Source organism: Dromiciops gliroides, chromosome 1 (genome assembly GCF_019393635.1).
Source record: "Dromiciops gliroides isolate mDroGli1 chromosome 1, mDroGli1.pri, whole genome shotgun sequence".
Lineage (NCBI taxonomy): Eukaryota > Metazoa > Chordata > Mammalia > Microbiotheria > Microbiotheriidae > Dromiciops > Dromiciops gliroides.
In genome coordinates this window covers 428,913,773-428,936,484 of record NC_057861.1, presented here as the reverse complement: position 1 = coordinate 428,936,484, position 22,712 = coordinate 428,913,773, and the positions used below count along the sequence as shown (strand labels likewise).

Sequence of the window (22,712 nt, the reverse complement as noted above, 5' to 3'; positions counted from 1 at the left end):
TAATTACTGCTGGGAGCCCTCCCTGGTGTATGACTGGAAGTGACTGGGACCATGCAGGGGGCTCTTCAGTGGATCGGATCACTCAGAGACAAATGTCATTATTTTCCGTCAACTCTGTCCTGTTCTGTTGTGGGTTTTCTTTTTTAACCTATAAATAAAGTGTTTCTTCTTTAAGTTCTGTGTGCTCACAAGGAGAGATGCTGAAAACACACTGGTTACTGTCATATAATGAGTTTTCTGGATTTTCTGGATGGACTGAATAATCTAGAGAGGGGGGAATCCTCCAAAGTAAGTATCATGTGACAGCCTCTGACAAAGACATATTTATCGAGGACTCATATAATGTTAATATGTTCATGGGAAACATATTTTATAGAAGATCCCTTGAGTACATTTTGTTCTAATGAGTCAGATCTGTTAAAAAAAAATAACAAATAATAGATAGAGCCAGGTCTTGTAGTCTCTGCCTATACCTTCTAGTCATTGAGGTGAGTATGAAGATGAAATACACTGTAAAAAAATCCTTTGCAAAAGCTTGCCTCTTGCCCCCTCATATTTTCATCAAGGATCATGATAACGCACGTGCAAGTCATTACCACAAAGATGTTACAGAGTTGAGAAAGTAGGCCCAGTTATTAATTACTAGTTATTAGTTATTAATGCCTTCTTCATAGAAATTTTAGGAGAAATAATTCTGTCCATGAATTTTTTCTGTTCTTTTGGTATCTTATCTTTTTTTTTCTTTAAATTTTTTTTTCTTTAAATTACCTTGAAAACGTTGCCTACAATGCCTTCAAAGCATGTCACATCTGGCACCTATTTTTACTATGTGCATTTGGTCTGATCCACTGTTCTTCTTGTCTTTACTTTCAGAAGAAGCATTTTCCCTTGTTCTTGTGACACATTAGATATTGAGGTGTTGCATCCAAATTACATTCCACCATCATTGATGAAAAGCAGCCTTCACTTTGCTGAGCTTCCCTATCTCCCTATTTCCCAATTTGTTTCAAAAGTGTGGCAGCCAATTCTGATCTCAACAGAAGCATGGAATTAATTTTAGCATAGTTGAGGGGAGGGAGGGAAGCAAAAGTATCACATCTTCAAAACCATATTCTATTTCAACATTATCGACTAAGATACCCCACACTTTACATCCTTCAGAATCTCTTGGATTTATTCAATCTTGTAAAACTCACTGAGGTTAAGAAGCATGTTTCTTACTCTTCCAGGTCACCTCATTATATAGAGTCTGACATGGAAAAGAGTATAGGAATGGATGACAAGCTATTTTAGTACTTTCCTACCAGTCCTACAGGTCTAATGGGTCTAAGTCCAGATTTTAGCCTATATAAAGAGACCTTGGGAACTCTACTAGTGCAGTATGGAGACCAGGATGGCTTTGGAGACAGTAAAAAGGACTGACTGGATTGATCTGAGGTCTCCAAGTCCAAGCAGACTTACTCTACTGTGGATTCTAGAGGTGGCCCACAAGATGAGGTATGTAGTTCCCAGGGACCACAAGTAAAATTACACTTTTAAAAATTATATGCAAATATTCTGGGGTTATGCTTCCTATGAGTTAATACCAAATTGTTATATATGATTTTTTAAAAAAAGGTTATTTCAGGGGGCAGCTAGATGGCGCAGTGGATGGAGCACCGGCCCTGGAGTCAGGAGGACCTGAGTTCAAATCCAGACTCAGACACTTAATACTTACTAGCTATGTGACCCTGGGCAAGTCACTTAACCCCAATTGCCTCACTAAAAAAAAAAAAAAAAAAAAAAAGGTTATTTCAAAAGGGAATAATCCCAGAAGCAGAAAGGCTGGGACCAATAGAGGCCTACTCTGCTGAAGCTCAAGCAGAAAGTGAACCAGTCATCAGTGGGATAGGGCACAGTGGAATGAGGGAGGGAGAAGGCAGCATTTTCCCATTTTCCTATATGTTGAAAGTGAGTAGTAACACAACATCTGTCAGTCATGCATTAAATGCATTTTTAGTCTGGGTATTCTTGATGAGTTATCTCACTGTCCTAGATAAATTTAGTCTCCCTTTTCTGTTCAGTTTGGCAGAAGTGGCATACATGGAGAGATAGTGAATAGACCTATGATTTCATTTGTACAGGGAACTCCTAGATGAAGAAACTCCTTCTATCAATGTAGGTCAGCACCTTCTATGCTACAGATAGTCTTAGAAAGTTGTTGAGGGCACTGAGAGTGACTTGTCTAGACAGACAGTGTGAGCAAGGAGTGAACTCAGTTCTTCCCACTTCCTAGGAAAGCCCTCTATCCACTAAGCCATGATAGAATGCCAGATTGGAGCCACATGAAGGCCCTCCAGGCTAAGGGGTATGGACTTTGTGCTATCTGGTAAGAGAAGTTTCTTTGAGCAGGGGACTAACATGATCACAGATATGATTTAGAAAGATTTATCTGTCAACAGTATGTAGGATGGATTAAAGTGGGAAAAGACCAGAGGGCTTGGAAATAACTTAGGAGACTAGTATAATACTTCAGCCAAGAGGTATCAGATGAGGTTGCAGTGCTAATGGAAGGGAATGATGGATGTGAGAGATTTTGAAGACAGAGAATCTACAAGACTTGGCAAATGATTAGATATAAGAAGGTGTCATGGGAAAGGGAGAGATACAAGAGGACTCCAAGATTTTAAACCTAGAGAGCTAGGAAAGTAGGGCAGAAATTAACCAAACTAAGAAATCAGGAGGCTTGTAGAATAAGGTGATATTTGATTTGAGGCATAGTGAGTTTGAGGTGTAGGCAAAGAAGAGAAGTGGAAATGTATGAGGTATGGGCTGTTGGAGATGTGATATTGGAGCTCAGAGAAGATGCAGAGCCTAGACATAATGATTTATCATACTGATCTCCACTGAAGTTGTAGTTGAAATTGTGGGGGACCCTGCTGTTGCTGAGAGAGAGCATAGAGAGAAGACAGAGCTAAATTCCTAAGTCATGATTAAATCATGGGAGGTGACAGGAGGAAGAAGTCTCAGAGAAGGCAGGAGAGGTAGGAGATTCAGAATAGTGCCATTTCATGAAAACTACACAGGGAAGGAGAGAGTCCTAAGGAGGTAGTGGTTAACAGTTTCAAATGCTTCAGGAAGGTCAAGGCAGAATAACAGTTATGTCCGACCCTCCAAACAGGAGGTCACAAGTCACCACAAGAGGGAAGTTTTTAGAAAGTGGTGGGAGGGGCAGCTAGGTGATGCAGTGGATAGAGTACCGGCCCTGTATTCAGGAGGACCTGAGTTCAAATCCAACCTCAGACACTTAACACTTACTAGCTGTGTGACCCTGGGCAAGTCACTTAACCCCAATTGCCTCGCGAAAGAAAGAAAGAAAGAAAGAAAGAAAGAAAGAGAGAGAGAGAGAGAGAGAGAAAGAAAGAAAGAAAGAAAGAAAGAAAGAAAGAAAGAAAGAAAGAAAGAAAGAAAGAAAGAAAGAAAGAAAGAAAGGAAGGAAGGAAGGAAGGAAGGAAGGAAGGAAGGAAGGAAGGAAGGAAGGAAGGAAGGAAGAAAGAAAGGAAGGAAGGAAGGAAGGAAGGAAGGAAGGAAGGAAGGAAGGAAGGAAGAAAGAAAGAAAGAAAGAAAGAAAGAAAGAAAGAAAGAAAGAAAGAAAGAAAGAAAGAAAGAAAGAAAGAAAGAAAGAAAGAAAGAGGTGGGAGCAGAATCCAGATTACAAGGGTTTGAAAAATGAATAGAAAGTAGAGGTAGTACAAATAGATTACTCTTTCATGAAGGCTGGAAATAAAAGGAAGCATAGAAATAGGGGAATTGTAAGGAATGCATGATCAAAATAAGAAAATTGTTTTAAGTACAAGAGATCAGAGAATATTAATTGACAGAGAGGAAGGAACCAGTAAACTTAGATAGGAAAAGAGGCAAAGTGTTGAGACTGAGGATCACAAACAGGATGAATACCAGGTATCACACACAGGGTGACAGAATAGGGAAAGGGGAAGGACAGGCGATTATAGCTCAAGAGGGGAAAATCCTGAAGGTGTTTTGAAGCTTCATGCTACGTGTTAGAGATAAGGCATAGCTGTCCTTGAGATCTAAAGTACAAGGGATGGGGCAGCTAGATGGCGCAGTGGTTAAAGCACCGGCCCTGGATTCAGGAGTACCTGAGTTCAAATCCGGCCTCAGACACTTGACACTTACTAGCTGTGTGACCGTGGGCAAGTCACTTAACCCCAATTGCCTCACTAAAAAAAAAAAAATTTTTTTAAAAAAAATAAAGTACAAGGGATTTGAATCCAGGTTTGGTGATAGACTTTCCTGAGGACTGGAGAATAACTAACTTTAGAGAAATTCTTCGAAGTGAGGTTGGCTACTGGAGGGTGATTTTTTTTTCTTTTGGCCATAACAAATTAGGGAAGACTGTCTACCAAGTTGTGAAGGGGTTGCAATCTGTGTGTGCAGAAGTATCCACACTGGGAGTGAGGTGATGTTCTATATGTAGCCACCAAACTCTGCTTTTGATGACTGTCACTCTGAGTCAGTGACATAGCAATGTATACTGACTGTTACAATGACAGACATGGTTGGCTCAGAAGGGTATAGTCAGTGTTTTATTATATTTTATTTTTTGCGGGGCAATGAGGGTTAAGTGACTTGCCCAAGGTCACAAAGCTAGTAAGTGTCAAGTGTCTGAGGCCGGATTTGAACTCAGGTCCTCCTGAATCCAGGGCCGGTGCTTTATCCCAGTTGCCCCCACAGTCAGTATTTTAGGAGAAATGCAATGTACTAGCAATATTTTAGGAGAAAGAGGGGTGGACATAGAGATGGGAGAGACCTAAATTCAAATCCTTCCTTTGACATTTACTAGCTATGTGACAATGGGCAAATCAGTCAGTCATTCGACTAGCATTTATTGTTGTTTTTCTGTCATTTTTCAGTCATGTCCGACTCGTCCTGATCCCATTTGGAGTTTTCTTAGCAAAGATACTGGAGGGGTTTGCCATTTCCTTCTCCAGCTCATTCAACAGATGAGGGAATTGAGACAAACAGGATTATGTGACTTTCCCAGGGTCACACAGCTAGTCAAGTGTCTGAGATCAGATTTGAAGTCACAAAGAGGAACCTTCCTGACTCCATCTCCTATGTCACCTAGATGCCCCAACACCTTCTGTGTTCCAGGCAAAAACCAGTTGCTTCTCTCAAGGAGTTTGCTAGTTAATGGACCATACAACAAGCAAACACAACCTCTGGAAGTTTGGTTCTCCCATTTGTAAAATAGGTGTAGCAATGGCACCCAGAAAGACATGTTGGTCTCAGAAGCAGGAAGGCTCTGGTTTAAGTCTCATGTTGATTCATATAGTCACTCTGGGAGGGGAACTCTTCCCGTGTTTGAGGTGATTCTCTAAAACTCCAAGTCATAGATCTGCTTTGGTAAAAGGAATCTCCTTATCTGAAGTCCCTTGTATGAATGAAATCACAGGCCTCATCCCTACTGCCCCTCTCCTCTCACCCCCTCCCACCCTCATAGCATCCACCTCAAAATGTTGTGAGGATTAAATGAAAAATTGTACGTAAAGCAGTTTGCAAACTCAAAGTACTAAATGCCAGCCATTATTTTTATCTGTAAAATCCAACTCTGTGCAAAAAGGATACCATCATATAAAAAGCCTGCAAGTGACCTGTAAGCCAAAACTATTATCTATTAAATAATTAATGGAGCTTTGTGCTCTTCTTAGTTGATGAAATAATTTGAAAGGACTAATAAATATGCAATCTGCACCTGTTTATAATTACAAATGAAGTTTTATGCCCAGTTATAATATGAAGAAAGAGAAAATTTACCCTTGCTTTAATCCCCAAACAATAATACCCAAGTAGTGAAGCAAAAAGCATGAGTCATGTATCTACATTTGGTGGCCCCCACGATAACTTTAGTGCTTTCAAGTGGGAGGCCATTTTTGTTCTTCGTTTTAACCACTAAACCAAGACTTCTGTTATGGGGAAGAGCAATCTGCCACCAGGGCCTGAACCAATCACTTGCACCTGCTTTCTCTGGTCTTAGGGCAGATGGTACGTCATAAAAATAAAAGCCATGGAAAAAAAATACACAGAAATATATTCCCTTTAAAACTCTTCAGGAGGTTCATTTTCCTAACGCCTGATGTCATAAATATACATGTTTTATGTTAATGTCCTAGCTCTGCATTTGGTGATTGATGCTGGGGCCCATAAAAGGTCACTTGGCCCCATTCATATGCTCATCTTTACAGAGTTACACAGGATTTGAACACAGCCTTTAGTGCCTAAGCTCCAAGGGCAGGACAATTTATTCTTTGCACACTAATGAGAACCTTGAGCAACAGCTGCTGGTGCTCTGGGTCCCACTCCTCCAGCCCCTACCCTTTAGCCATGGCTCCATTCATTTATTAAAACTACTTTCCCGCCTCTGAGGCAATGTCCACTGGCCTGTGGCAGAATTAGATACACTTGATTGGAAAGCAGCAGGACCTGTGTTTCCCTGTTTCTACCAATGAACCAATCAATCAATAAGCATTTATTAAGCACCTACTATGTGCCAACAGTAGTACTAAGCACTGGGAATACAAAGAAAGACAAAAACAGCCCCTGCCCCCAAGAAGCTCATATTTGAATGGAGGAGTCAACATGTAAACAACTAAGTTTATACAAGATACATATAAAGTAGATGGGAGGTGATCTTAGTTTTCTGGGGCCTGGTCTGCACTGGGGCACCCTGCACTGGACTCTGCTCCACTCTCACCCCTGTGCAACAGAACTTTTAGGTGGACCTTCTAAGTTTTCTTGGGCTAGAAAATTGTTTTACCTCATTCTTTTGTGGATTCTGACACCAGAATTTGTTTTGAGGCATTATTTAAAGTTTTTTGGAGGGGTTCTGGGGAGAGCCCAGGTGAATCCCTGCCTTTTCTCCACCATCTTGGCTCTACTCCCATGGGAGGTACTCTCAGGAGACAAGGCTATAGCAGGTAGAGGGACCAGGAAAGGCCTTTTGCATACGGAAGAAATTGAGCTGAGTCTTGAAGCATGCTGAGAGGCAAGTTATGAGGAGGAAGAATCCCCCAGGCATGGAGAACAGCCAATTCAAAGATGTGAAAATGGGAGATATAGAATGTTGTATTCAAGGAAAAAGAGGTAGGCTAGAGTTTCAGAAGAAAGTAGAAGATATTTGTTGAATCCAGTTTCACTCTGTGTGTTCACTTCTGCAACAGTTGTCATTGTTTTCAAACACTAATATTAGTAATGGGTCCTTGTGCTGATGTGAACTGGGCCAGAATTGATGCTCATTTTATTCTGAAGCTTGAGAGCACTACTATAAATGAAAGGTTCTAAATTGACCATTTCCTTACAATAGAAAGTCTGTGGAAACAACTAAATATTCAGGGGAAAAAAAAGGTAGCCATGAGATGTTATCTAGGTGGCACAGTGGATGGAGTATTGAACCTGGAGTCCGGAAGACCTGAATTCAAATCCAGTCTCAGACACTTACTAGCTATGTGACCTTGGGAAAATCACTTAACCTTGTTTGCCTCAGTTTTCTCAACTGTAAAATGAGTTGGAGAAGGAAATGGCAAGCTACTCCTTTATCTCTGCCAAGAAAACCCCAAATGAGGTCACAAGGAGTCAGACACAACTAAAAATTGACTCAACAGTAACAACAACAACATGTGGCACATTGTCCATTGACTATAGTGTTTAGTAAGATGCATAATGGAAACTAGTCCTAATATAATCATCCAACAATTTTTCTCCTTGCCCACAGACTTAACCTTAATGTTCCTTACTCAAGAAACAACAAAACCTTCTAGAAGCACTGGAATGACTGACTTTCTATCACAAGTAGGATTGTGACAGTGTGAGCTGATATCTGATTTGAATAAAAATGAATATGACATAATTCAACATTTTAATAGAATATAAGCTATCTGGGGGCAGGCATAGTTGACTTGGTATCCCCAGTGTCTGGCTCCATTGTTGTTAAATAGCAATTGCTTACTAGATACTTATTGAACAGCAAGTAATCACAGGGTACCTAGATCTAAGAGATGAGCTTTGCTGAATCAGATTGCATTCAATGGATTCACTTCTACAACAACTGGGATAAAAGTCGCCAATTAAAATAGACTAATTTCTTTAATTACATTTAAAAGCAGAATAGAAGAGCAAAATAGCTTTGGCATAAAAATGTAACTGTTGTTAGAAGACCTTAGATAATACTTTTATTTAAACCTGGATCTAAAGCATACTTACATAATACCCTGAATATGCCCCCTTAAATGAGTATAAAAACATAATAATATTAAGTTTTACTTCAGAATTTTATCAGAAAGCCTGATATATAACAAATACTTCAGGATACAGACTTACTTTGTTTAATTTTATGAAATGGTCTAGCCCAGCCTCCAGAGGATTTGTATCACAATTCATCTGTAAAGAAAAAAAGATATTTTAAGATTAAAAAGTTGTACAATCATTTAAAGATATTTTCTACAACTTTTTGCCTTTAAAAAAAGGCCCCATAATTTTCTATTTTACCTTCTGGTTTTAAAAAGACAAATTGCAAATAAAGATGGATTTCTAATAAACCTTTCAATTTAAAAAAGAGAGAATATAACTTTTTTAACACATGGCTGTCATTGCATAACTGAAAAGATGGAAGGTTTATTTTTAAATTTCCATTCTTGTTGAATTTTATTTGACATATAAAGTATATGCTACATCAAGTACATAGAATTATCCTTGGTTACAATACAGACCTTTAAAATATATCTTCCATTTATATATCTTTATGTAATTCCCTTTATACTATTTCAGGTTATATAAATAGCTAATGAAAAGATATTGACTCATATTATTAAAAGTCTATAATAAGGAGAAGTTAAAGGTGGAGCAAGTGGAAATTGCTTCCTTATAGAGCATTGAAAAGGAGAAGAAAGAAAGGTCCTCAGGCCTTTGAAATAAAGGTGAGCCCTTAGGTTATACTTATACTTGAACCTGGGTCTAAAGTCAATCCTGTATTAGACCCAGAATAAAGGTCACACTACAGAAATGAAATTACTTCAAAACATATATGAATAACACTGAAAATTTTCTACAAAATTACAAATGAAAATTGCTTTGGATTTTTTTCATTTAAATATTTTGTTTTTATCAATATAGATCCCAACATCTTTGTCATTATCTTACTAAGAACATTATGATAGACTATACTCCAATTGTTTGAAGTCATATTTGGATCATGTGATCATAGCATCTTAGATGTGGCCTAAATTCAGAGCCATAGATTATATCTGAACTGAAAGTCCTTTTACTATGAGTCAAAGATCTGAGACTTTCAAACCATCCTAAGTCACAATCAAGCTTTTGAGGAGAAAAATATCATGTGCCATAAACTTGATAAATACCAAAAGTGTATCAGTTCTTTCAATGATACATAAAAGCTGGATTCACTGCTAAAGCAGATCAAGTACAGATACTCTAAAGAGATTTGTCCATTCAAAGCTTTAACATCAAAGTGTCCAGGAAAGAAAGAAAAGATTGATTGCTATAGTAACACTAGATGGCTCTCTAATACTATTGGGAAATTTGAAGGTTACTGAGCTTGGAAAGAGAGCTAAAGAGGAGGAAAGGGAGTTGAATAATTGTATAAGTGAATAAGAGAGAGAATGGGGGGTGATAAGGCTAGACTGCAATGAGATCTTGGATAAAAAATAACTATTTTTAATTCAAGATTACTCTTTGATGGTCAGGCTTTCTCTCTGAGTTTGAACTGAGATCATTTCCCCCCTCCCTCCCTGCCCCCACTTTTGCTCTGGGTTAAATGTTGGGACAGAAAACACTTTAAAAACGAAGATAGATAGGAGTGGAGGCTTTTTGTTCTTCAAAGGTAAAATCAATATGGATGAATGTGTCTTTGAAAGTTCATAGGCAAGGCTGCACTGATGTGCTTGAAATCCTGGGAGTCTAAATGAACACTGTCTTCTCTTTTTAACATCAGAATAAAGACCCTTAGTTTTGTACACACACACACACACACACACACACACACACACACACACACACACACACGCACACGCACACGCACACGCGCACACACACACACACACACGTGCACATACAAACACGAACACACATACACCCACATATTGGAGAAGGTAGTAACAAACTAGTGTCTTTGCCAAGAAAACCCCAAATGAGGTCATGGAGAGTTGGATATGACCAAAAATTACTAAACAATACACACACACACACACACACACACACACATACACACACACACACACACACCCCAAAGATAGTATTGGTCAAATTATTCTTAAACCTAAGTAGAAGTGATCAGTGGAAACAAAAGGCATCCCTTATGTTGTCCCCACTTGGCAGTGTTTTGGGAGCATCTGTGAAGTGATTCCTTAGGAAGCCAATTTAGGAGACCTGCTGGACATTAAGCTCCTTGAGATCAGAAACTATCTACTGCCTTTCTTTGTATCTCCAGTACTTACTTAGCACAGTGTCTGGTACACAGCAGACACTTAAAAAATGATTATTGATTGAATGCTTCTTGACTGACTGACAAAAGCATGAATTCAGGAAGGAGCGGTTCCAGAGTCCCTGATGGGGCCAGCCCTACACAACATTGTGAAGTGGTCAGGGTTCAGCTTCAGAGCCCACCTCTTCCAATTATCTTCCTTGTCCTACTGCCCCTTAGTTGATTGTATTAGGTGCAATGAGAAGCAGGGTTGCTCAGTGATCAGTGTTGAAATTGGTATTAGGAAGACTACATGGTGCAATGGATAAAGCACCGGCCCTGGATTCAGGAGGACCTGAGTTCAAATCCGGCCTCAGACACTTGACACTTACTAGTTGTGCGACCCTGGGCAAGTCACTTAACCCTCATTGCCTTGCATTAAAAAAAGGAAGACTATGGGTTCAAATCTCACTTGACACTTGATACCTGTGTGACCTTGGGAAAAATTACATAAAGCTTTTTAACTTCAGTCTCCTCATCAATACAATGGAGACAATAATGCCTGTAGCAGAAACAGCACAAGGTCATTGTAAGACTCAGCTGAGGGAATAGATGCTGAACACCCTGCAGATTTTAAAGTACTTGATTATTACGATCCCATCTCCCTGAATCTTCCCTTCCTCAGCCGACACCCCCTTGCTGCCCAACACCTGGCCAGGATTTCCAGTAGAGTTCCTATCTAAGCTTGCCATTTCCCATCCTCCTTACCTCCCACTTCTCTTTAAGGCCAGGGACTACCTCATTTTGGTTTTGTATGTTCATTACCTAATCCATTGCCTGGCATATGATCAGTTCTTAATAAATGCTTGTTGAGCAACTGACCACATCCTTTCAGGACCTTTTGTGATGAAAACTAACCATTCTGACAAACCAATGGGAGATGACTGAAATCATAGCATCTTAGAGATGGCAAGGTCTCTGAAGGGCATCTAGTCCAAGTTTCTGCTTTCACAGCTCAGTTCTGAGAAGCTTACTAATTCAGAAGGCTGCTTGCTATATTTCAGAGAAGCTCTAATGAGTAGGAAATTGATTTTGGGGGGGAACTGTAATACAAGACTTCACATTGATACCTATTAAATTTGACCTAGTTTTGGCCTATCATTCCAACCGATTGAGGTCTTTTTGAATCCTGATTCTGTCATCCCAGATATTAAATATCCTTCTTAGTTTTTTTGTCATTTGCAGACTTAATAAGCACGTCTTCATCTAAGCCATTGATAAAGTTGTCAGACTGGATGGGGCTGAGAACAAAGCCCTGCAGCCTACGGTGGGGAAGCCTTCTCCAGGGTGTCATTATTCAATTACTCAACATTCTTCACTCATGGTTACTCGACCAGTTCAAACTCACCTAACACCCAGCCCTCATTCCACTAACTTCTCCCCAAAGATATAATGAGAGATTTTGTTAGATCTCTTGTTGAAATAAAGATACACAATTGTCAATGATATTTCCCTAATCTACCATTAAAATGGCCTTTGAAACAGTAATCACGACTTACATTTTACAAAGCATTTCCTTAGAAATGAGGTCAGTTAGGCATGACCTATTCTTTGGGAACCTGTGCTCACTTGCTGCAATCAGCCCTTCCTTAGCTGAAATGTTCTTGTGTGCTCAACATTCTACTCTAGCATTTTGCTGGGAGTCAATGACTGTTGGAAAATTCCTATTATGTTTGCTCACTTTTGTTCTTGTGGTAAGGGTTATTATGGCCTAATAGATAGAAGACTAGTCCTGGAATCTGGAAGATCTTGGTTCATAGTCTTGTCTCTGACAAATATTGTCTGGGCAAGCATGGGCACCCACTTATCTTTTCAGTGCTCCAGTCAACTCTTTATAACCCATAAGTCACAGATACCAGTCTATGTCCATGTAGGGAGTCCCCACACTGGGAGTTCTTCGTACCAATGAAATAACAGGTGCAGTTTGTTGGGTTTTTTAAAAGTTTTTCTAGAACCTCTCCACCTTTACATGATTTTTCAAAGATTACAATCACGGTCTCAAGTACTTTCAGGAGTCTAAAATGTCATTCATCAAATCCTAGAGACTTGGGGTCATTTGAAGCAGCTTGCACTATCCTTTTACCTAGCACGGGCTTCACCTCTCTTAACTTTTGCTGTTTTATCCTTTCCAGGTTGAATACCATCTCTGAATCAGAAGCAACATGAGTTGGGTTCTGTGTTCTTTCTGTTTTCTGTTAATATACAGTCACCAGGGAGTATTGCTTAAGCCATCCAAAATCATAGTCAACTCTTTATCAGTGTTCCATTGTACTTTAGCTTACTTCATAACTTCAAGGACCAGTAATTTCCATTATTGTGGGTACTGATACTGAGCCCAAACTCCTCATGACATAGTGTTGGAAAATTGTGGCCAAAAATTATAGCCAACTGGTAAAGAGCTTGTTTGGCTTAATTAGGTGGGTCCTTGGATAAAAGACATGTTGTCCGTGGTCAGACCTATCTTGGAATCATTGCTGACTTAGCAGAACCTTCCAGAGCTCCATTAGTTTAACCTTTGAGAATCCAGGGCCCAATGAAGCATTAAAATGAGACTTTAGTGGAAAATCCTACTAGCCTTTAGGAGAAAATAATGATTTTTCCTAATTACTAAATTCCTATAATAATTAAATTATATTACATCATTCCCATTAGAACTAGAACCAACTTTAATATCAGGTAACGCCAGTCATAGTGAGAACATAAATAAAACAAAAAATGAATATTTAACATCAATGTATATGAAAGGTTATTAAAATTTCAGACCTCTGACCCCCAGGCCCTGAAAGCTTTTTCCATTCTTAAGGCATTCATGGCATAAGTCCCGAAATCGTCAATTCCTTCTTCCTGGCCTGCTTCCATGATGGCCCCATAGAGCGCAGCAGAATCTTCTTGTCTGTGATAGAGCTCCCAGCCCAGTTCACCTGCAATAAACTCACTGTTATGTGATTATCATGGAGCAACAAAGGTCACTGATTCTAAAATACATTAGCTAGAAATCCATAAAACAAGGGGAGAGAGTCTACTTATGCAATAAGTACATGCTGATGACTTTCTAAGAAGCCTGTTTCTGACAAACTACAACAAAACTTAACTCCAAAGCATTCCTAGACACATTGATTCACTTACACCAGATACTGATTTGTGTGTGTGTGTGTGTATGTATTAGGGGCAGCTAAGTAGAGTAGTAGACATATACATACATATGTACATATACACGCACGTGCACAGATATACACACACATATAAGGTAGAGTAGTGGATAGAGTGTCTGACCTGGAGTCAGGAAGATTCATTTTTATGAGGTCAAATCTGGCCTCAGAAACCTACTAGCTGTGTGACCTTAGGCAAGTCACTTAATGCTGTTTACCTCAGTTTCCTCTTCTGTAAAACTGAGGTGGAGAAAGTGGCAAACCACTCCAGTATCTTTGCCCAGAAAACCCCAAATGGAGTCACAGAGAGGCATGTCAGAAAATGACTCAACAACAACAGTAACAACAACAACATATATATTGATATCCTTTTCTAACTATTAACTCAAATATAGGTATGATTCTAATCTCTTAAAATTAGTTTGTAATGGTTCTTAACTGCTTTTTGCATGATAATTTCTTAACACTGATAGTTATCAAATGGATAATTTGCAATAGGGTTGTTGTTATTTTTGGTTTTTTTGGTTTTTTTTGTTTTTTTGTTTTTAGTGAGGCAATTGGGGTTAAGTGACTTGCCCAGGGTCACACAGCTAGTAAGTGTTAAGTGTCTGAGGCCGGATTTGAACTCAGGTACTCCTGACTCCAGGGCCGGTGCTCTATCCACTGCGCCACCTAGCTGCCCCTGTTGTTATTTTTAAAGATAATTATTTTCAAATTTTAGCTCCCCCCAAAGACTGGTATAATAGAAAGCATGCCGAATTTGGCATCAGGAATATCTGAGTTTAAATATTGACTCTGGTACTTTGATACTATGTCTCTCTGTGCCTCAGTTTTGTGATCTGTAAACTGGGGATAATAATACCTATAGTAGCTTACCTTTTATGATTGCTATCAAACTAAAATGAGATAATGTACAATATAAATGCCAGCTATTGTCATTAAGATCTTTCTTTAAATTCATTCTCTATCTGGACTCTGGAGCATCTGGATGTTTTTGTTGCCTCATTTTCACTGCTTTCTGCTTACTTCCTTTCTGCCCTGCTTTTGAACAATCTCTACCAACAAAGAGAAATGAGCAGAGCAGTACATTTTCCTGCTTGATTGTCATTCTGATCATTTGTGGGTGGGTGGGCAGGGGTAAGGACCACCTAGGAGGCTGAAGTGATGTATCTACATAATACTTCTTAGGTCAACCTTCTGCTATGCAGCCAGTACCTATTTCCCCTAAAATGTCCATATCTTGAAGGAACCAAAGAAATGGGAAGTGTGAGACTGAAAAGCTTCAGGGGATTAGAGTACTCAGAAAGAGAGAGGTCATGTAAGATAACATGTGATGGAGACTCTTTAGAAAGGGACAATAGTACACACTTCTCTCTATCTCTGGGGACCCTCTGACTCAGGGAGTTCAGAGTTCAGAGATGGTAGAGTTCCAGTAGCTGGTACAAGCATGGTGATCTGGTTGACAGAGATCCCAAAAACCAATGAAAGAAGAAAACATCAGGTCTAGAGTGCCTTCAAAGGAAGATGATGGCTATATTCCCTGGGGGGATGTCTTGGGTAGCAGTCTTACCTAGTCAGAGTTTAGGAATTGAAAACAGTAATTACTAGAAACAAGGGTAGTGAGATGATTTCTCCTTCAATCAATCAATTGACAAGCAGTTTTTAAGTGCCTCCATTATGTGGTAGAGATACAAAGATAAATGCAAAATTGTCCCTGCCCTCATGGAGTTTATATTTTGTGTGACTTCGGTGGTGGTATGGATAAGTTGTGAGATATGGAGTATGCTTACCAAAGAAAAAAAAAGTTTTCAATTATCTGCAAAGAATCAAGTACAGATGAAAGTATGTCTATGTTTGTATAGAGGTGAGGGTGGGGATAAACTATAGCTCTAATGGAGTTTTAAACTTGTAATTTCTCTACTATAAAGGGACTCTAGCTTGACACTGAAAGAGAAAAAAATGGGTATCAAAGCAAACCCTCTTGCATGCATACAAGGTTACTTCAACTGGTAGCTCAAGACTTGGAGCGCCATCTAGTGGTTCACTCAGATATAGCCTGTATACTAGATCTTGTTGATCCTGGTACAGCAGAAATGAATTGGAGCAGCTCCAATTTAGAGCCTCTCTTGGTGTTTTAGGCAGACATCAGTCTCTGAGTAATTATAAGTCACATACCCACTTTCCCCTAAAGCATTTTCCCCTATGTTCATAAGGAAATCTCCCTTATAGCTAAAATCAGGTTTGGTGACTAGCTGTGCATTTCAATTGTCCATGTTTTCTTTGTTCCTTATTATACTGGAGAGTTAAGAATGGGAGTTACTGTAGCTTTTAATGACACTGTCATTGCAGAGGCAACAAAAAAATCATTCCGCACTGATAACATTGTATACACAATTATACAGATTTTTTCATATACATTGCCTCATTCATTCCTCACAACTGATCCATTAATTGTATAGTGCAAATATTATTGTTCCCATTTTGCAGGTGAGGAAACTGAGGCTTAGAAACATTAAGGGATTTGCATGAAGTCCTGAAGCTACCACATAGATAGCCTGGGACTCAAGTCCAGGCTTTGTGGCTCCAAATTAATTTTTTCTTTCTGTTATACAACATTGCTTCTAGGAGGTATTTGAAAGGTTTAGAACAAGAGGTTCTTAACCCCTTTTGTACCATGGATCCCTTTGGCATCGATCATCTTTCTGGTGAAATCTATGAGCTCCTTCTCAGAATAGTATTTTTTTTTTAGTGAGGCAATTGGGGTTAAGTGACTTGCCCAGGGTCACACAGCTAACAAGTGTTAAGTGTCTGAGGCCGGATTTGAACTCAGGTACTCCTGACTCCAGGGCCGGTGCTCTATCCACTGCGCCATCTAGCTGCCCCCCTCAGAATAGTATTTTAAATAAATATTTTGAAATAAAATCTATAACACAAATACAAAGGAAACCAATTGTGCTGAAATAAAGATGCCATTTTTCTCATTCAAGTTAATGAACTCTCTGAAATGTCTATGAACCCCAGTTTAAGAACTCTAGAGGGACAGCTAGGTGGCACAGATAGAGCACTGGCCCTGGAGTCAGGAGTACCTGAGTTCAAATCCGGCCTCAGACACTTGACACGTACTAGCTGTGTGACCCTGGGCAAGTCACTTAACCCCAATTGAGTCACCCCCCCCCAAAAAAAAGAACTCTAGAGAATAGTTACAGAGCACAGAAGAAGATATTGGAAATCATCTCTAGTGTCCTGAGCTGAAGGGGCACCTTCACATGTAGAGCAAGCCATACCTCCCCTATATAACCACAGTCCTGTAGCCATCTTCTTCCCTCATTCTTCCTTTATCTGTTGAGCTGGTGATTGGCTTGGAGCATCAATAGGAGACTTATTGTGGACAAAATGTTAGTATCTAGAATTATAATAAAATTTGGGTGAGAAGAATAGCTGATTTGGATGCCCCTCTAAGACAGATTTATGTGCATGCACATGTGTATGCATATATACATATATATATACATATATTTGTCTGTGTAGAAAGATGACAGATAGTCATTCTCATCCCATCAAATTCCATAAGATTTTAATGAATATGACCAGGTTGGTCCCAAACTCTCACCTGTATAGGATATCCTGATAGCAGTAACAGGAATATTAGAAATTGTTAAAGGCTTAGATTGGAGGAATTTGAATGCATCATTACTAAGATCAGCAGAGGTCAGTTTCTGAAGGACACTTCTTGCTGATGGCCCTGCTACTCCAAGGACTCCAAGCTCATCTGTAATATTTTCAATCTTTACATCATATCCACCTTTCACAATCTCTTCTTCAATCCATCTGTATTTTGGAGAGTAAACATTTTGTTAAAAATCTTTCTTGAGGCTTCATTTAAGGACTAAAGATATTGACAGTAAGAACTCTTATTAATGGAAGACCAATCAAAATTCCAGAGAATTGATGAACATTTAAAGGCAGCTAGGTGGCACAGTGGATAAAGGACCTGGCCTGAAGTCAGGAAGACTCATCTTCTTGAGTTCAAATCTGGCCTCTAACACTTATTAACTGTGTGACCCTGGGCAAATCACCTAACAATATTTGCCTTAGTTCCTTATCTACAAAATGAGATGGAGAAGGAAATGACAAACCATTCCAGTATCTTTGTCAAGAAGACTCCAAATGGGGTCACAAAGAGTCAGACATAATTGAAATGACTGAAGAAACAACAAATAATAACAATGAAAAATTAAAAAAAAACCCAAATAATAACAACGAACATTTCCTGACAGAGAGATGATGGACTCAAAATGCAGAATAAGGCATAGATTTTCAGACACAGCCAATGTGGGAATTTGTTTTCATTTACTATGCATATTTCTTAGTTTTGTTTTTTGTTTTTGTTTTTTTTACCATGGAGGGAAGGTGGGTGAGCAGGGAGGAGGCTGGTGAAAGAGAGAGAAAATAAATGCTTACTGATTTAAAAATTTTAAAAGACATAATCAATTCCCCAAAAGATGACACATGCTGTTCATATTCCCTAAGCCCCACTTTCAGTATTAGGGATGGGAAGTTAAACAGGTCCTGTCACATGCCAACTCAGAATGGCTGTCTTCTGTTTAAAGCACAGCTCTGCCTCACTTAAATACAATTCACTTGCAAGTCAAGGCATCACCCTCTTGATGTCATTGGTCCTCTTGAAGAACAAAGAATGAACAACAATCTGCCCTGCTGTTCAACTCAAGTTTCAAAGAACTTAACAACTTGGGGGTGACTATGGTGTAATGGAAGAGGTTTTAGATTAAAATAAGAGGCCTGAGCTCCGATCTTGGTTCTGCCACTATGTGAATTTGAGTAAATTGCTTTCTAAACCTCAGTTTCCTCACCTGTGAAATGGGTGTATGAGATGATTATGGATTTGAGTCAGATTAAACTCTGAGGATGGGGTCTGGAAGGTACCCAGCCCCGCCCCAGTAGAGTTAGTTTAAGAGTTTATTACTTGTCAAATTCTCACTGTCTCCTTTAAGTTTTATTGCCAATTAACAGTATTTTTACTTCTGCTCAGTCTCCCCACTTGTCAGCTACATTTTAGTTTTATCTAGAATCCATCATGTGTCAGAACCCCAGTCCTTGTTGAGTGGGTCGGGGAGTTCGCCCACCAATTCAATACTCAGGACTCAAGAAGAAAGGGTAGGCAATCACAGAGTTTGGCACAGGATGCAATTGAGTTGAGACCAGATGTTAAGTGACATGTTTCTTTTTCTCAGAGCAGAATCCCCTTGACCCTAGGGTCCCAACAATGGATTATTCTTTTATTCTTTATTCTATTTCTTTGATTTCCCAACATAGCCAAAGATAAATTTTAAGCCTGTCATCCTTCTAAAATTAACACAACTACAAAACAATGCTGAAACACCTGAGTGACTCTTCCTGTTATTCAAGTTGAATATCTTTAGAGATAGGGGCCAGAAGAGGGGAAGGGGGAGTCAGTGGGAACTGTGAGATCTGAAACATTTGACTGTCACTCCCCCATTCTCTCTTCCTTTGGTCTGACCTTGTTCCCCCTCCCCTTTCCCCCCTTATTCCTGGAACACTGATTATGAGCTAAACATGCACCCTGGGTGAGACAGGATTGGATGTTAGATTGTGAGTTCGCCCTAGTGTGCGTGGGGACTTCTCCCCCCCCCCACCCCGGACCAACATTACTATAAAAGCTCAAGGCATGTATTAGCTATTGTGACTCAGTTATTGAGTTTGCCCATTCCTGCCCTGTCTCTGCTTGACTTGGTGGTCTCCTCGTGTTATTTGGGTAAACTGAGGCAGTTTGCTCCAAACATGGGGATAATAATACCAGTGATACCCATGTAACAGAGTTGTGAAGATTAAATTGAGACAATGCTGGGAAAGCATTTTATAAAGTGCTATATATGTCAGTTATTATTAACCTGAATAAATAGTCAGAAGTAATAGCCAAATAATAGCTGACATTGGACTCTTTGTAGTTTATTTTTATTTTTTTATTTTTTGTGGGGCAATGAGGGGTAAGTGACTTGCCCGAGGTCACACAGCTAGTGTCAAGTGTGTGAGGCTGGATTTGAACTCAGGTCTTCCTGAATCCAGGGCCGGTGCTTTATCCACTGCACCACCTAGCTGCCCCTGTAGTTTATTTTTACAAAGCACTTTATATATCCAATTTCATCTATTCCTCACAACTGTGTGTAGTAACTGGCAAGTATCAGTATCCCATTTTATAGATGAGTTTCAGAAAAGTAAAGTGACTTGCTCCAAGTGCACAGGAAACAAATATTAGAACCAGGAGTTAAGCCCAGGATTTGGATTTTAAATTCTATGTTCTTTCCATCATATCACAGCTGCCTCCTTAAATTGGACAGCGGATAATGCAGAGAAGTACCATGCAAAAAGAAAAATAAAATTATTCAAATGAAAACTGAGAAATGAAAGGCTATACCGAAATGCATGAATTTCTCTTTAGAGCACTTGGTAGTACAGTGGATAGAGCTCTGGGCTTGAAGTCAAGAAGACCTGAGTTCAAATCCAGCCCCAGACATTTTAGCTGTGTGACTCTGGGCAAGACCACTTAACCCTGCCTCAATTTCCTCATCTGTAAAATGAGCTGGAGAAGGAAATGTCAAACTAATTCAGAATCTTTGCCAAGAAAACTCTAAAAAGGGGTCATTAAGAGTTGGACACAACTGAAAATGACTGAAAAGCGAAAACAATTTCTCTTTAAGAAAATGTACTATACAAAAAGGTAGCATGGCATCTATGTGGCATAGTGGATAGAGTACCAGGCCTGGAGACAGGAAAACCTGAGTTCAAATCCAGCCTCCAGTATCTTTGCAGAGAAAACCCCAAATAGGGTTACAAAGAGTCAGACACAATTAAAACGAGTGAACAACAATATACAAAAACTCATGCTTACAAGACAAATAGAGTAGGGATAATTATTTACAGTATTAATGATTCTACCAAAAAATTGAGAATGATTCACTTTACTATAAAGTTCTTTTAAAAAGTGATTTCTTAAACATGATTTTGTTTTCAAAATGTCATTTGAAGCCCAAATTTCCAGGAAGGCCTCCCTTCTACAAGGTAAGGTTCTGGCCACTTCTCCAAGCCATTGATGCTTCTTAGAATCAAATGCATAATTGCTCTGTCCCTGGTAACAGGGCTATAAAAACTTTGAAGACTTCTAATTTCTATGAGCTTCTAGGGTTTTGTTCAATGTCTCTGTAGGGACTACTTTGTTGTAATAGCTATTGTGTACTCTGTGGGGCCTTTGAATTCTTTATCATAAAATGTCCTTCTTGTCCACACAGAACTAATCTGTGACAATCCCCTACATAGTTTTACAACAGCAAAGCATGCTGGATAAGGACAAGGATATGTTATGAAAACAGATAGAATAAAGACCTGCCCTTTATTCTAAAATGAAAACAATTTAGCACTAGAACAAAGAGAAAACAGTATATAAAGGGAATATAGCAGTTTAGAATAATAACAATCATAATAATAACAACAACAATAATAATGTTGGGTTTGTTTATACTTATATAGGGCTTTAAACTTTACATAGTGCTTTGTGTATATTATCTCATTTGATCCTCACAATAAATCCTATCAGGAAAGTGCTATTATAACCTTCATTTTGTTATTCAATTATGTCTGGCTCTTTGTGGCCCCATTTTCTTGACAATGACACTGGAGTGGTTTGCCATTTCTTTCTCCAACTCATTTCACAGATGAGGAAACTGAGGCAAACAGGGTTAAGTAACTTGCCCAGGGTCATACGGGTACTAAGTGTCTGAGACCAGATTTGAATCCAGGAAGAATCTTCCTGTCTTCAGGTCTGATGCTCTATCCACTGAGCTACCTACCTGCCACTATTGAATCCATAGTTATCTTATTAAAATCACACTTGCCTCAGGTCATGAAGCTCTGATCCAGAACCAGTTATCAGTAAGAACTCCCCTGGAGATTGCTGACAGACTGTCAACTCAGCATAAACTCTGCCTCTTGGTGTCAACATGTGACTTATATTTGTAAAACCCACCTACAAAAAAAGAATGGATAATTACCTGTGGGTTAAGGGGGGGGGGAATCTTCTGTATGTTTCTGGTAGCAAATATAAATAGAATGTTTAATTCCTGATTAAAATACCTTTCATCTTTTCATTTATGCTAGATAATCTGATTTTGAATTATAATTTTTAGGACTAGGAAAAGATTAATTTTAAAATTGTCTTCTTAGATGATTATTTTTAAATAGCCCACTCCTTCCAGTTAGTCTGTAGTTCTAAGCATCCAGCTTGTTAGTAATCAACACTGTTTTCAAGTTCTTGATATAATTTTCCCTCTAATATATTCCAAGCTCCTTGAGACCAGGCACCAAATAGTATTTATCTTTGCATCTTCCCAAGGCCTGGTATATTCCATGGAGTAGATTGACCTAGGATGGCATATTGCATATGATAGGTGTTTGTGGAATGAATGAATGAATAAGTTAATGATTGAGCAGAGTAGATCCTTTCATGATATTAGAAGTATGCTCTTCCTTTGAGATAACTCACTGGTTATATAAGAATTTGAATATATAAAAGAAACAAAATTTATGGTATAAGATAAAAGGAATTGCTACCTGTTTACCTTCTCAAGATCATTATGTGTACTAAAATAATTTATTTTTGTTGTAATGTGCCTTTTGAACAAGCTAGGTGGCACAGTGCACAGAACACTGGGCCTGGAGTCAGGAAGGCCTGAGTTCAAATGTGACTTCAGACACTTACTAGCTGGGTGTCACTGGATAAGTCACTTAACTTTGCCTCAGTTTCCTCACCTGTAAAATGAGCTAGAGAAGGAAATGGCAAACCACTCTAGCATCTTTGCAAAGAAAAACCCAAACAAGAGGTCATGAAGAGTCAGACCCAACTGAAACAACTGAACAACAACAATTTTTCTTCTCAGAAAAAAGAGTAAAAAGCTAAAAGACTCACTAGGCCACTACCCCTGAACCTTGTGTCCTCA

At 39.1% G+C, this 22,712-nt stretch overlaps 1 protein-coding gene across 2 annotated transcripts in view; it reads right to left on the bottom strand.

Annotated features, from left to right (window-relative positions):
* The window catches only part of DMGDH (dimethylglycine dehydrogenase), a 96,181-nt gene that overhangs the window by 26,141 nt on the left and 47,328 nt on the right, over window positions 1-22,712 (bottom strand). Inside the window, exons 11-14 of one of the 2 annotated variants that reach the window (XM_044005159.1) lie at window positions 21,612-21,742; window positions 17,294-17,511; window positions 13,298-13,455; window positions 8,377-8,436 (exon numbers count right to left, since the gene is read on the bottom strand). In XM_044005159.1, coding sequence (XP_043861094.1) covers window positions 8,377-8,436; window positions 13,298-13,455; window positions 17,294-17,511; window positions 21,612-21,742 — 567 coding nt within the window. Of the gene's footprint in view, window positions 1-8,376; window positions 8,437-13,297; window positions 13,456-16,967; window positions 17,087-17,293; window positions 17,512-21,611; window positions 21,743-22,712 lie in introns of those variants that run through there. The other variant, XR_006356430.1, reaches the window with a different exon arrangement.